Source organism: Saccopteryx bilineata, chromosome 11 (genome assembly GCF_036850765.1).
Source record: "Saccopteryx bilineata isolate mSacBil1 chromosome 11, mSacBil1_pri_phased_curated, whole genome shotgun sequence".
In the NCBI taxonomy this organism is placed as follows: domain Eukaryota; kingdom Metazoa; phylum Chordata; class Mammalia; order Chiroptera; family Emballonuridae; genus Saccopteryx; species Saccopteryx bilineata.
The window spans coordinates 36,995,781-37,009,369 of record NC_089500.1 but is presented as its reverse complement, the minus strand read 5'-3'; the positions used below and the strand labels follow the sequence as shown (position 1 = coordinate 37,009,369).

The 13,589-nt window shown below is 36.1% G+C and overlaps 1 protein-coding gene across 2 annotated transcripts in view; it reads right to left on the bottom strand.

Moving 5' to 3' along the window:
• Positions 1-8,606: 8,606 nt before the first annotated feature.
• Positions 8,607-13,589, bottom strand: part of DSC3 (desmocollin 3) — a 46,993-nt gene continuing 42,010 nt past the window's right edge. The window contains exons 15-17 of one of the 2 annotated variants that reach the window (XM_066246943.1): positions 13,255-13,503; positions 11,453-11,495; positions 11,243-11,369 (exon numbers count right to left, since the gene is read on the bottom strand). In XM_066246943.1, coding sequence (XP_066103040.1) covers positions 11,469-11,495; positions 13,255-13,503 — 276 coding nt within the window. In that variant the 3' untranslated portion in view covers positions 11,243-11,369; positions 11,453-11,468. Of the gene's footprint in view, positions 11,370-11,452; positions 11,496-13,254; positions 13,504-13,589 lie in introns of both variants that reach the window. The other variant, XM_066246942.1, reaches the window with a different exon arrangement.

The following is a 13,589-nucleotide window of genomic DNA, read 5'->3' as shown; positions in this document are numbered from 1 at the left end:
AAAAGTAAAATTAGCTCTGCTGTAAAACAATTTAACAAGTGTCCTCTTCTCTTTTTTTATTTTTCAATTACAGTTTGCATTCAGTATTATTTTGTATTAGTTCTGATGTACAACATAGTGGGTAGACAGACAATCATATGCTTTACAAAGTGTTCCCCTCAATATTTTCATCACCACCTAGCACCATTCATAGCTTTTACGATACCATTGAATATATCCACTGTATGTGCTGGATTTGACATCCTCCCTGCTATTTTGTAGCCACCAATTTGTATTTCTTAACCTCTTCACCTTTTTCACCCATGCACCTCAGCCTTCACTCTGGCAACCGTAAGTTTGTTCTCTGTTTCTATGAGTCCATTTCAATTTTGTTTATTTTGTTCTTTAGATTTTATATATAAGTGAAATCACATAGTATCTGTCCTTTCTGACTAACTTATCACACTTAGCATAATACATTCTAAGTTCATCCATAGTGAATGTCAGTAAACATATTTGAGATTTTTAATTTTTTAATAAAAATTAAATAAATTGCCCAATTCAATCTCTTTGAGATTTTTTTTTCTTAATCATGAAGAAAATTATTCTGCATATTTATTTAACAGACTTTTTGGAGTATAGGTACCTATGTCTTTTACCTTTCTTACCAGCATGTAGAAGTATGGGGTTGTTGGTACAGAGAAGAATAGAAAACCTAGACTAGATTATATAGAGGGCTCACGTTATAACATACGATTAGCAAAGACAGGCAGGTTCTGTTGAAGAGCGGTATTTTTCAAGCATTGCAGTAAGAATGGGTTGACTCAGAGTGGAGCACAAACACTCAAGCTAAGCTGGTTAGAGGGCGAACATTCATGTGAAAGCTGAATCGGTCTCACAGCCAGAAAGACATGTTAGAAGACAAGTTATATAGATTCCCATTGTTAGAAGAACTAAATGCTAAATGCTGATATTGGCAGCTTAGGTTCTCAGCCACACTTGCTGGTTCATGCCTTTTAATGTATTCTTTGTGACAATCCCATGGCATTTCCATGGTGACACACAATTGAGGAGATATGCACATGTCAAAGCTGGGAGGCACACTCAGTTCTACATCAGGGAGACAGTAAAATAGGACAAAAATCAAGGTGGAGAAGGAGAATAAAATATTAGGGAAAGGAAGAAACTGAGGAGGAAGAGAAACTTAAGAGAAGAAGGTGAAGAAAGAAGAGGGAGAGGAAATGAATAGAAGGAAAAGAAGAACAAGAAAGCCCTTTATATGTAAGGACTCCCTTCACCTGTAATGTAGGTACTGTTGTTGTAACTATGTCTCTCATCTACTCCAAACCCTTCAACAGGCTGTTATTAAGAACTTATTCAAAGTCAGATCTTAAATCATTATTACAGACACGGAAACCTGCTCGATCTGGTTTCCTCCAGTGACCTCTCCTCTCCACCTCCTCTGACTCTCTCTTCCATTCAAGGTCAGCTGTGCTGGCTTTATGGAACACACCGAGCAAAGCCTTAGCTCAGAGCATTTGTGCTAGATGATCATTAGCAGCAGAACATTCTCTCCCCCATCCACATGGCTTGTTCACTTCCTTCCTTCAGATTTTTACTTAAATGTCACCTCATTATAAGGGACTTCTGTAACCACTCTTAACAAAATAGGAATCTTCCATAGTTTCCTATGCCCTTAATTCTGCCTTTTTTCCTTATATCATTTATTATTTCATGTCATATGATACATGATTTGATACATTAGTTCATTATCTGCCTCCCCTTTCTATTTGTTTGGGATTTGTCATGAGAACACGAACTTTGGCTGTACATTTTTAGCATTTAGAACTGCACTTGGATTGTAGTAGTTGACCAAGAAATAATTGTCAGTGAATGAATAAATGGTCTTACTTTAGACAATAAACTGAAGCACAGAGAGATGAAGTAGTTTAGCCAGGTTACTTGGCAAGTCAAATACTTTCTCCCGGCTGAGCCAAAAAGTGCTCGTACCTATTTAGAACACAAATGGCATTCACATCTGAAGCTTCTGTTTTGTTTGTATTCATGTGCATTTTTGTATTTTTGTCCACTTTGAATCGTTGTTACAAAGTTGTGTTATCCTCATCTATCAAGGATAATTTATTTTATTGTTACATGTTTGGCATGAGTGTTGGTGTGTAGAATGGAGATAGAAACTTAGTCCAATTGGTTGTTGGAGATTATAACTTTTAATTAGATTACCAATAAATCTATTCAGAAATATAGGCTAAAGGAAGATTACAAAACTTTTGCAAGTATTAGAAAATGTAGTAAAAAACAAAAAAATACGAAGAAGAGAGAGTGTGACCTGGATCCAAAGATCTCAGAGAAAGAAACTCCTCACTCTGATCCCAGCTACATAAAGAAGCATAAACTCCAGTCATTGAAGAATAAGAAACCTAATTTTAATCTAATACAATTTACATTTTTACTTCATTTTTGCCACCTGACTAAATAAGAGGCAGGAATAGAGTCAAGATAAAGACAAATTAAGTTATGAAAACATGTTGACATATTTTCTACATCTGAACTTGTGGTCATGGATATTATTTGTGTCCTACATTTTAACACATATATAACAAAGAATTTCTTCTAAGTGATATACAATCTTTTTTGAATCAAGAGGGTGTGTTGAGTGAGGATTCCTTTTGAGGAAAAGAGTGTTTTGAAAATTGAGGTTACAGAAGATTCCATACTGAATTTTGAGACCCCATTCTTATGGATCAGATATAACCAGCTGCATAAAGTAAGAATCACATAATAATAATAATAATGTGACTACACCAATTTGATTCTAATAAAATTTTTATCACCTTGTTCTCTCTACTATGTTTTTTCTCCTCCTAGGGTTAATTTACTTAAGCTATTTTCTTGAATTTCCTCAAATAGCTTTATGGCATTATACTTTATCTGTTTACTTTGTCTATGATGCTTTCTATTAAGAGGAAAACCCATACATTACAATGTATTAAGAATCTTTGAGAAATTGTACTTCACCTTGGAACCTGTCACATCATATCATAGGAACTTGCATAGTTTATGAGCCAGAATGTTTATGTCTCAGCACAAATCTGTAACTAGTAACAATTAAGGTGAAAACAGAAATCTATCTTTCAACAAACTAAATGTGGCCCTGGCCAGTTGGCTCAACAGTAGAGCATCAGCCCAGCATGTAGAAGTTCTGGGTTTGATTTCTGGTCAAGACACACAGGAGAAGCGACCATCTGCTTTTCCACCCCTCCCTCTCTTGCTTCTCTCTCTCTCTCTTCCCCTCCTGCAGCCATGGCTTGATTGGAGCAAGTTGGCCCAGGTGCTTCCACCTCAGGCACTAAGAAGAGCTCAGTTGCTGACAACAGAGCAACACCCCAAATGGGCAGTGCATTATTCCCTACTGGACTTGCCGGGTGGATCCCAGTCAGGGCACATGCAGGAGTCCACTCCTTTCACTGAATAAAAAAAGGTAAAAAGCAAATGTATATACATGTATATTACACAGCATATATTTTCACTATATTTTGAAAAGAAAACAATAAAATCAATAAAGGTTGAGTGGGAATTTAGTAACAAATACTCGGGTTTTCTTCTGGCATCATATTACATCTATTAGCTTCCTTGATGTAAGCTAATAACACTGTCTGTTAATATCTAAACGACATATTTTCCTCCCACTATGATTGTGTTGTGCACAGAGACAAAGAACAATTATAGAAGAGGTTGCAGGAATTTTTGCCAGCATTTAGCTTTTTGCAAATTGGCTTCTGAAGTTTCTCCTGCTTTTGAAGTCATATGTAATGATAGCGTGTTTCTTTGGCACTGCCCAGGTGTTTGTGCAGGCCCAGATGCACTTCAAGCGCAGGAGGGGTGTAAGTGACTGAAGGGTGTGTCTCCCACTCTCTTACAGATACCTGAAAAGGAGCCAGGGACACTGGGAGCCGGAGGCAAAGGCAGAACATCAAGCCTCTCCTACGCTGAGGGTTCATAGAACTTACCTCGCCTCATGAGCACCATAAACCAGTTTATCCTGAATGGAAGTACTCTTTTTCCCTCAATGAGCTAAAAAAAAAAAAGACATAAGATCTAGCCCCCAACAAATGTTTACATGTATAGTATTGTTGAATATAAGCACAAGTTGTATAGCAGACCTCTAGAACTGTTTTATCTTGCATAACTCATACTCACTGACCAACGACTTCCCATTTTCTCTCCCCCCACCCCAGCTCCTGGAAACCAGCATTCTATTTTTGTCTCTTTGAGTTCGGCTACTTTTGATACCTCATATCAGTAGAATCATGTCGTTTTTATCCTTCTGAGACTGGTTTGTTTCACTTAGCATAATGTCCTTCAAGGTTCATTCATTTGTAGTGTATGACATGGTTTTCTTCTCTTTTATGGCTGAACGGTGCTACCACTTTAGAAATAGTACTGCAATTCCTCAGAAAGTTAAAATAGAACTACCATATATATGATTCAGCAATCTCACTTCTGCATATTTATTCTAAAAAATTGAAATCAGAATCTTGAAGATTAGAGCTGTACTCCCATATTAATTGCAGCATTAATCATAATAGTCAAGAGGTGGAAACAACTGAACGCTCATCAATGGATGATAGGATAAAGAAAATGTGGTGTGTACATACAAGGGAAGTCCCTTTCTTAACTATCTTTCAGTAATCTCTGATTGCTTCTTTGTTTGAATAGTAGATAAGAATCTCAGTTTACTTCTTTTACGTTCCAGAAATATAACTTTTCATGTTCACTCAGTTTCTATGTATTTCAAGTCCTAATTGAGCCAAGGTGGCAGAAAATAAATATGTCATTTGGGATTTTATCTACACTTCCATTTTCTGAGGTTGAGTGTAAGGTTCACTTATTCCTACAGAGTACCCACGGGAACTGGGTCGGGCGAGCGTATGATGCTTCCTCATTGACTCACGCAGGGGGTCACCAATGCAGCTGCTAATCTCATCACAGTCACCTGCGTGCTTGAGACTGGTATCTGTGTTAATTCCTCGGCACACTTACAGAACAGCTGAAGGATTTAGTCACTTAAAACGGGACAAGGATCTCAGAATTAGTCCAAACTATCAGAAGGAGAAACATGTTACAGAATTTTCTTGTGCATTATAAGCTCATATTTGGGGGAAAAAATAAGGCCGCCCCAGCCCATGCCCATAGCTGAATCATGTGGCTTCTCTGTTCTCTCACAAGCATAAAGTTGGACAGTCAGCAGACAGGGCCAGGGACTCAGGGTCTCTTAAAACTCATTAAAGCACAGACTGGGGAAAAAGGGCATATTATATACAGGCAAATATTATAGTTTCTCAGTAGATAAGTTGCTGCCACTGTTTTGGTTTATTTGTTTACAAGCAGGGGGTAGTATTTTAGCATGGGCCCCTGTTAGTCATGAATATAAAAAGTCCAGACAAGGACATCCTGGAGATGTGCAGTGGTGTGAAACAGAAAGTATCCCAGCACTGTGATGTAATGTGTGTTTCCAACAGCAGCCACACTCCAGAATGGACTGTATCTTAGACAGCATGTTGGCCAGGGTAGGGGGCAGCCGCACGCAAAGATAGAAAGACAGAATCACGTGGGTTGTTCAGAACTGAACAGAGAAGCTAAAGCAAGTTTTCAGCTTGAGTTTCAACTCTTGAGAACATTTAATTTTATATTTTTGAGTATAGATATTAGAATTATGCCCAAATCGATCAATTTCTGTCTAGAAAATATTTCCCGGTTCATATAAAATTAAGACATATCACTTTCAAAATACTTGTACAGCTAAGTTAAACTCTTTATAATTTTCTATTTTATCTTATTAAAACTACTTTAATAAGGCTACATTTACATATATATGTGTGTATATATATATATATATATATATATATATTTTTTTTTTTTTGTATTTTTCTGAAGCTGGAAACGGGGAGAGACAGTCAGACTCCCGCATGCGCCCGACCAGGATCCACCCAGCACACCCACCAGGGGCGACTCTCTGCCCACCAGGGGGCGATGCTCTGCCCCTCCGGGGCGTCGCTCTGTCGCGACCAGAGCCACTCTAGCGCCTGGGGCAGAGGCCAAGGAGCCATCCCCAGAGCCCGGGCCATCTTTGCTCCAATGGAGCCTTGGCTGCGGGAGGGGAAGAGAGAGACAGAGAGGAAGGAAGGGGGGTGGAGAAGCAAATGGGCGCTTCTCCTGTGTGCCCTGGCCAGGAATCGAACCCAGGTCCCCACACGCCAGGCCGATGCTCGACTGCTGAGCCAACCGGCCAGGGCTTTCTCTGAAACCTTTTAAAGAGGTCAGTTTTTACAGCTCTAAATTTTGCCAAGAAGATACGATGTTTTTACAAATAATAGATAGTGGTGCATATGGTTATAAGTATCATAAAATCTATTTTTGCTTTATTACATTTGATTTTCACATGCACAAAATTACTCATTTTGAATTTGGTAAATGACTGATAGTCATATTGTTTCTGAGCAATTCTGAACATGACCTTTCAGATATTGTAGAATTTCTTTCCAAAGCAAAAAGATACACACAAAAAAAATTAATTTCAATGAAAAGAAGCCAGATGCACAAGAGCACATACTGTGTGGTTTCATTTATAAGAAGTGTCCAGAAGAGGCAAATCCGTAGAAACAGAACATAGCTTAAGGCAGGGGTTGGGAACCTATGGCTCACGAGCCAGATGTGGCTCTTTTGATGGCTGCATCTGGCTCGCAAACAAATCTTTAATAAAAAAAATAATAACGTTAAACCTATAAAACATTCTCACATATTACAATCCTTTCATTTCCTAGCGCTCATGTTCACGTTTGCGGGTGGCGGGAGCCAATCACAGCTGTCCTCCAGGACAACACCAAATTTTTATTGGATAATGCATTACGTACATGGGTCATTATATGGCTCTCACGGAATTACATTTTAAAATATGTAGCGTTCATAGCTAGCTCTCTCAGCTAAAAAGGGTCCCAACCTCAGGCTTAAGGGTTGCCAGAAGCCGAGGGAGTGGGGACGTGAGGAGTAACTGCCTCCTCGGTTTCCTTTGGAGGAGATGAAAATGTTCTAGAACTAGATAATGGTGATGGTTGAATAACATTCTCAATGTCCTGATTACAACTGAATTGAACACTTAAAAATGATTAAAATAGTGAATTTTAAGTTTTTTAAATATAAAAATTATTTTGGTAAATGAAAAATGAAAGATCTGAGACTCACATCAATGGGATCAAAATAAACTACCAGGTAAAGTGGTCTGTAAACTGAATCTGAGTCTTTTTTTTTATGTCACAGCCTTTTTAGGCTTCCTGTTCATGCAAGCAACCCTAAACTTCACTAAAACAGGAGTCATGAAGAAGCTGTCTGAGGCTCAGATTAATCCTTTAAAAAACCTTTAATGTTTGCAATGTTGATTGTAGAAAATGAACACCAAATATAAATCAACCATAATTCTATTGTCTGGAAATAATCTGTTCAGGATTTTTTTTTCCTATATAAGCATAAGCTTTTTCCTAAAATGAGATTAGATATTATTTTGTGGTATACTCAACTACATATTTGTACTGCCTATATACCTACCACTTCTAAATCTTTTTCTGTGTACAGGAAATCTGCTGCATGCTTTAACTATATTAACTCATTTAATCATCCCAACAACCCAGTGAGGTCAGTATTATTATTTTGATTTTAAAGATGAAAAAACTGAAAAAGAGGATAAGGAGGCTTCTAAAGTCCTCAAAGAATAAGTGGCAGAGCCAGGATGCAAATTCAAATAGTCTGTCTCTAGAGTCCATGCTTCTGAATCACTATGACCTAATATTTGAGCAAAGCAATTCTGCTGACATTTGGAATTTGTCCAGTTTTGTTATTACAAAAAAAAAATTCAACAAATATTCTTCAGCCAGATATTTAGAGAGAAAAATAATGATCACAGTAAAAGTCCTGAAATTGAAGTTGTGGCTCAAATTATACTAGAATTTAAAGCTATTGATAAAACTAATACATTTTTGAAATGGTCTGCCTTATATGTGTGGGGAAGTGAGTGTGTGCACCCATACACACACACATCTGGGGAAAAGACTGACAGTGAATTGACCATCACCATAATTCAGTAGTAATTAAAGCTCTGAAGTTATGTATCCTGTAAGTGGCAGAACCAAGGTTGAAATATCAGTTGCTTTTTCTTTTTTTAACTCCTAATGTTTCCTCTTGTCTACACTGCTCTTCCACTAAGAATATACTCTATCAGCATTTTATTTCCGGAGCTGTCTGTAATTATAACCACCTTGTAGTCCCTCTTTACTCAAACAAAATCAGATGATAGAAAGATAAGTAGATGGATAAATAAATAATCATTTGCCTCCAAATAGCAATCCCCCTAAATAGTATAATATATATTAATAATGTTGACAATTTTAAAATTATCCATTCTCTAAAATATTCTGCAATAATACAAAAAAAGCATTACTGAGAATCTCTATTTCCATACAGGTCTTAAGCACAATTTTATAATGTATTTACAAAATAATTTAATCTCTGAAAACAGCAAAGACAAAAAATCAAATTAACATTGTTTTATTACATCCTGTATCCATGAATATTTCTTTACACATCCAATTTTTGCTATTATAACCTGCCATATAAAGTAACTTTTATAGCAAAGTTAAAGCTCTTTTAAAAATGTTGCAAAACACACCTCACTGCATTTTACACAGATAGTTAAGTGTTTCTTTATAAAAATAAGAAAAAGAATAACCTGTACATTTACATTAAAGAGTCAAGAACTGCAATACATGAAAGCTTTAAAAGAACCGAAATAGCATAATTTTCACTTTTCACATAAAAAGAAAGAATACTACATGTTAAAGATATTTTCAAGAAAACTTTAGAAGAAAAACTATCCTTTCAAAAAGTCTTAGTCTAAACATCAAGATTTCAGGGGCAAGTAAGAAAACCAAAAACGTAGCATCATATAAAAACTTTTAGATCATATTTATTTAAAGAGCTTCTATTTTAGAGCTCAAAAGGCTACAGAGGAATAAAGCACATCCCATGAATGCCTTATTTGTTCTGCACAACCAGTTCAGGTGCATCCTGTAATAGCCTTCAGACTCATCCTACCGTCAGCTCGCTTCTCCTGGACTCTGCTCTCCAATTAAAGAAAGGCACAGAGGAAGGGTTGGTGAGACTTTACCAAAATCAAATGGCAGCTTCCACTGGCTTGAGAAAGAAGTAAAAGAACAGCCTGGCTTAGGAGAAACTATGAGGCCATAATGTTGCTTTTATTACCACTCATGTCCCTTGGTTGTCCTCTTTTCTTGTCCTTGAAGGCTTGGGTTTTCATGATGCTCCCTAACTGTCCAAATATGCCCCTTGAGCTTTTTCTCCCCCAAAGTTTCTTGTGTCCCCACATATATACACACACACACATATACACTCTATTCAAACTATATACCTATAGAACATAGCCACTTCATGGGCTAGCTCAACAAATTGTCCCCAAAGTCAAATGAAGAATTTTCTGGGGCAGGGGGGAAATAGGTCCCAGTTCATGGCTGCAAAATTTTTTAAGTTAATTTTATTTCTTTTTCTCCCTAAATTTCCTTCAGCTAGTGACACTTTATATAGGGTGAGCAGAAGTAGGTTTACAGCTGTGAGTATGCAAAACAGTTTATTCTTGTATTATTATTTATTAATTTTTGTATTACTAATTTTCACTACAACTGTAAGCCTATTTTTGCTCCTTTGTTTCTAGTTCTAATTATAAACTATCAGTTGAAGTAAGTACACAGCCATGTGATTAGATTTACCATAAATTTAGGTATTCATTATTTTAAGTTCATAACATTGTTGCTTTGAAGTACACTGCAGGCCTCCAGGGGCTCAGTCACGGGGATAAATTTGAGAAGAATTAAATTTAAACAATGTCTTGGAAGATATTAAATTGCACCTAGCAGTTAAGTTTCCCTGTATTCTTTTGATTTATAGCATTTTGTAATATCTATCTGCCTTAATAAAGAGTAATATATTTTATTTGAAAATGGCAATAAATGAAAATGAATGCTTATTCCTCACTGCTACTTATAACTATGATATGAGTCTGTCTTTTCAGATTTTAAAGTATAACCACAATCCTTCAAAGGATAACATATTTTAATTTCAAATGACTACTATTGAGAGAAAATAGGAACCCCATGTGGTAGAATGGCAAATAAAAATATGAAAGTACAATACTCAAGAGAAGAAAAGCAGCTTTTGGGAGGCATCATTTTCATTACTGGCAAGTTTTGAAACAGTAGTCCTGAATCTATCTCTAAAAAAAAAATAAAGTTAAGATTTGGGACTATGATCTCAATAAAAAGATTTTTAGTATTTTCCTTAAAATACTGGCAATAACTCTCTGTATGGTGAATACAGTTTTGTTTCTTGAGTATAAGAAAACTTATATTCCTCATAACAATCCTTTATAAACCATAAAATACACTTTCAAAAACATAAAAATAACCATTTCTTGGTTTGCACTTGCTAGGGTAGTTTAAAATTGTGGCAATGCATTTTGATACCTTTATTAGGGCATTCTAGTAGATAAGACTGTACTTCATTACCTTATTACCAAGAAGAAAAACAAAATTTTGAAATCACAAGGTCTACTAAATAATAAATACTGATTTTTTAGAGCTAAACAATCCAACAAAATTTTCCATAGTGTTTGAAACAATCCTGTTTCACTTAAATCTAAATCTAGACCAAGAACAAAATTTCTGCCCTTGTAGCTGTTTTGCAATGTTCAATCAAATACAGCTTAGCTAATGCTGGACTAATATTTACACAATGTATTTATTGGGAAAATATCTGTAGAACAGATATTTTTAGACCTTAATTCCAATGCTACAACATGAGATTTGCTAGTTGTCTCTCTACGCAGCTTTAAAGAAGGCAAAAATCGGTGTTACATTTAAATTTCATGAAAAAATAAGCAATGAATTATTTGAGAAACACAAATTGATAATCAGCATAATTTGAAATTTAGAAAATTCATTTATAAATTATATATATGTATTTAGAAATTGAAATTGAATTTTACAGTATCCCTTTTGGAAACATCCAAAATGTCTGACAAAATCATGTCTGATTACAGCATTTTGTAATATTTATCTTTTTGTGCATGCTTCTGCTAATGTAGTAAACTTAGTTTCCAAATTATTTAAAAAGTCAAGACCCTCTTCTTCCTGTTTTTCACTGCAGCAACCCACAGAGCCAGCTGGAGATCCTTTTCCTTCATACTGATATGCAAGAACATAATCTTGAGATGAGGTGTGGTCATCACTCTGATTGTATCGGTTCAATTTCTGTAAAATAAATTTTAAAAAGGTTGCATTATTGTTTTAAACACACTTAAGCATATAAACATAAAATATATTTTTTTATTTACCTTTTAGGTTTAATTTTTAACCAGTGTGTCCTCTAATGGAGTCCTACATACAAAAAATGCACATGATTGGTCTATATCACAACCATACCATCAAGTCAGTATATTTTACAAATCTAGTAATACATACAAATAAAAATATATGTATACAAATGTTATATGTAAGTATATTTAAATTATCATTAAATTCTTATCTTTAAAATTTATATCTAGAGGTCAGGCTAGTCCACAGAATGGTGACAATATGCACAGTGGTAAGGAATTTGAGCTTAAATGGTCAAAAAGTTCTGATTTTGATTCATAGCTCAAAACCAACTAGCTATATGACCTTGAGCAAGTTACTAAATATTTTGTCTTTCCCTTCTCAAGCATAAAATGAGAATCTAGACAGTAACCATCTCACAAGACCTTTTTAAAATGATGTAGTGCATAAAAAATATTCTTATTCTGCCCAGCATGTAGTAAACAGACAACAGATGTTAACTAAAACAACTCCATATTATTGGGCAGTTAGAAAGTAAGTAAGAATGACTTCAATTGGCTTCAAAATCAAATATTCATGATAACCAAAACATGGCAAAATAGGGATGCATAATATATTTCAGTGAAATTTAAACACACACACACACAAACAATAACATGACCCACATTGCGAAAACCTGGCCTTTAGAATGGAGGGCCAAGCACTCAGCCACATCTCTCTTCACTGTTAATGGTGTATCTGCTCACTTGCCAAACTCTTGTGTCTGCTCCTTTCCTCGCCTGTGTGCATTTCCTCTCTAACCCAAGCTTATTTCCTAGTCTCACGTCATCAAATGCCATCTTCTCTCATGACCATTTTAGCCTCACATCCCATTACCTGATGTGCACATTGAAGAACATTCTTAACAGTGCTTCCCAAGCTTTGCTCCTTCTCAACCTGATATTACATGAAACTGTCTAGAAATAGAAAAAGGAGTAACACTTGAATTTTATTTTAAAAATTGCTTTGGACATGTGATAAGCTATAGCCGTGTCACAGAAGGTTGCCCATATGCACTCCATTGGAGGATTAGGGCTTCCGGTCCAGTGGCTGTGTTAGGCACTGCTACCCTCCGATTAAAGAAGTGACAATTCAGTACCTGAAAGGAATTTAGTCAGTAGATTTTACCTGGGCTGTGCATGTCTATCATCTGGGGAGCTTTAGGAAAAGAACAATTAATAATCTCTCAAAGTGGAGCGCAGGCATTAGTATTTTTAAAAATCTCCCAAGGGGGATTTTGATGTGCTATCAGGATTGAAAATCCCTTATTTAATCTCTCCTTTCTTTAAAATCCCTGTTTTCTTCTGAATAAAACACGTTGTTTCGCACGGTCCTTTTCACATTAAAAATCATTCAGACAGAGCCTATTATTTAATGTTAATTCTGGAATTGTGTATAGATGGTTTGTTTCCACAGAGAAGTGGGGATTGGATTTGGGGAGTTTTGTGAGCAATGAGATTCCATCCCCTGTTTTTCCATCTTAAAAGAGCTCATGAGGTAAACCCACATCTAAAAACTAAAATGTAACTTAAGTCAGAGATATTAAAAACCCCCAACTCTCATGAGACTTTAGAAATTAAGTGCTTATGACAGATGAAGTAAAATCCCTTTTATATTAAGTAACACAATCAAAGAGCAGAGGAAAAGTAACCTGAGAATGAGAAAGAGGAAACCATGAACAATATGGAAAAGCTGTTTCTAAAAACATATGTTAATTTTGATTTCCTATTGTTCTCCACTTGGACATTTAAATTGGAGAGTGAAGTCGCTTAGAGAAACTCACTTCACGAAGACGAGGCTGAGTGAAATTATGCCACTCTGAGTACATGTATCTGGAATTGTCCATCTCCATGTGTCCTCCCCTGCAGGAATCCAGGGTATGATGATGCCCTCGGCATGAATCCAAGGTATGGTGTCCTCCTCCTTTCACCATTTCGATGGTTTCCTGTCCTCCATTTTTCATTCCTGATCCCATCGTGCCACCAAAGCTACAGTTGTTGACTGTGTGGGTCATACACCCATTGGCAGAACACTGAAATAAAATAAGACCATTCATACTGGGAGAAAATGGATTTTAAGCAAAGTCTCAGGAAGGCAAGGGAGAAAGAACATTTATTC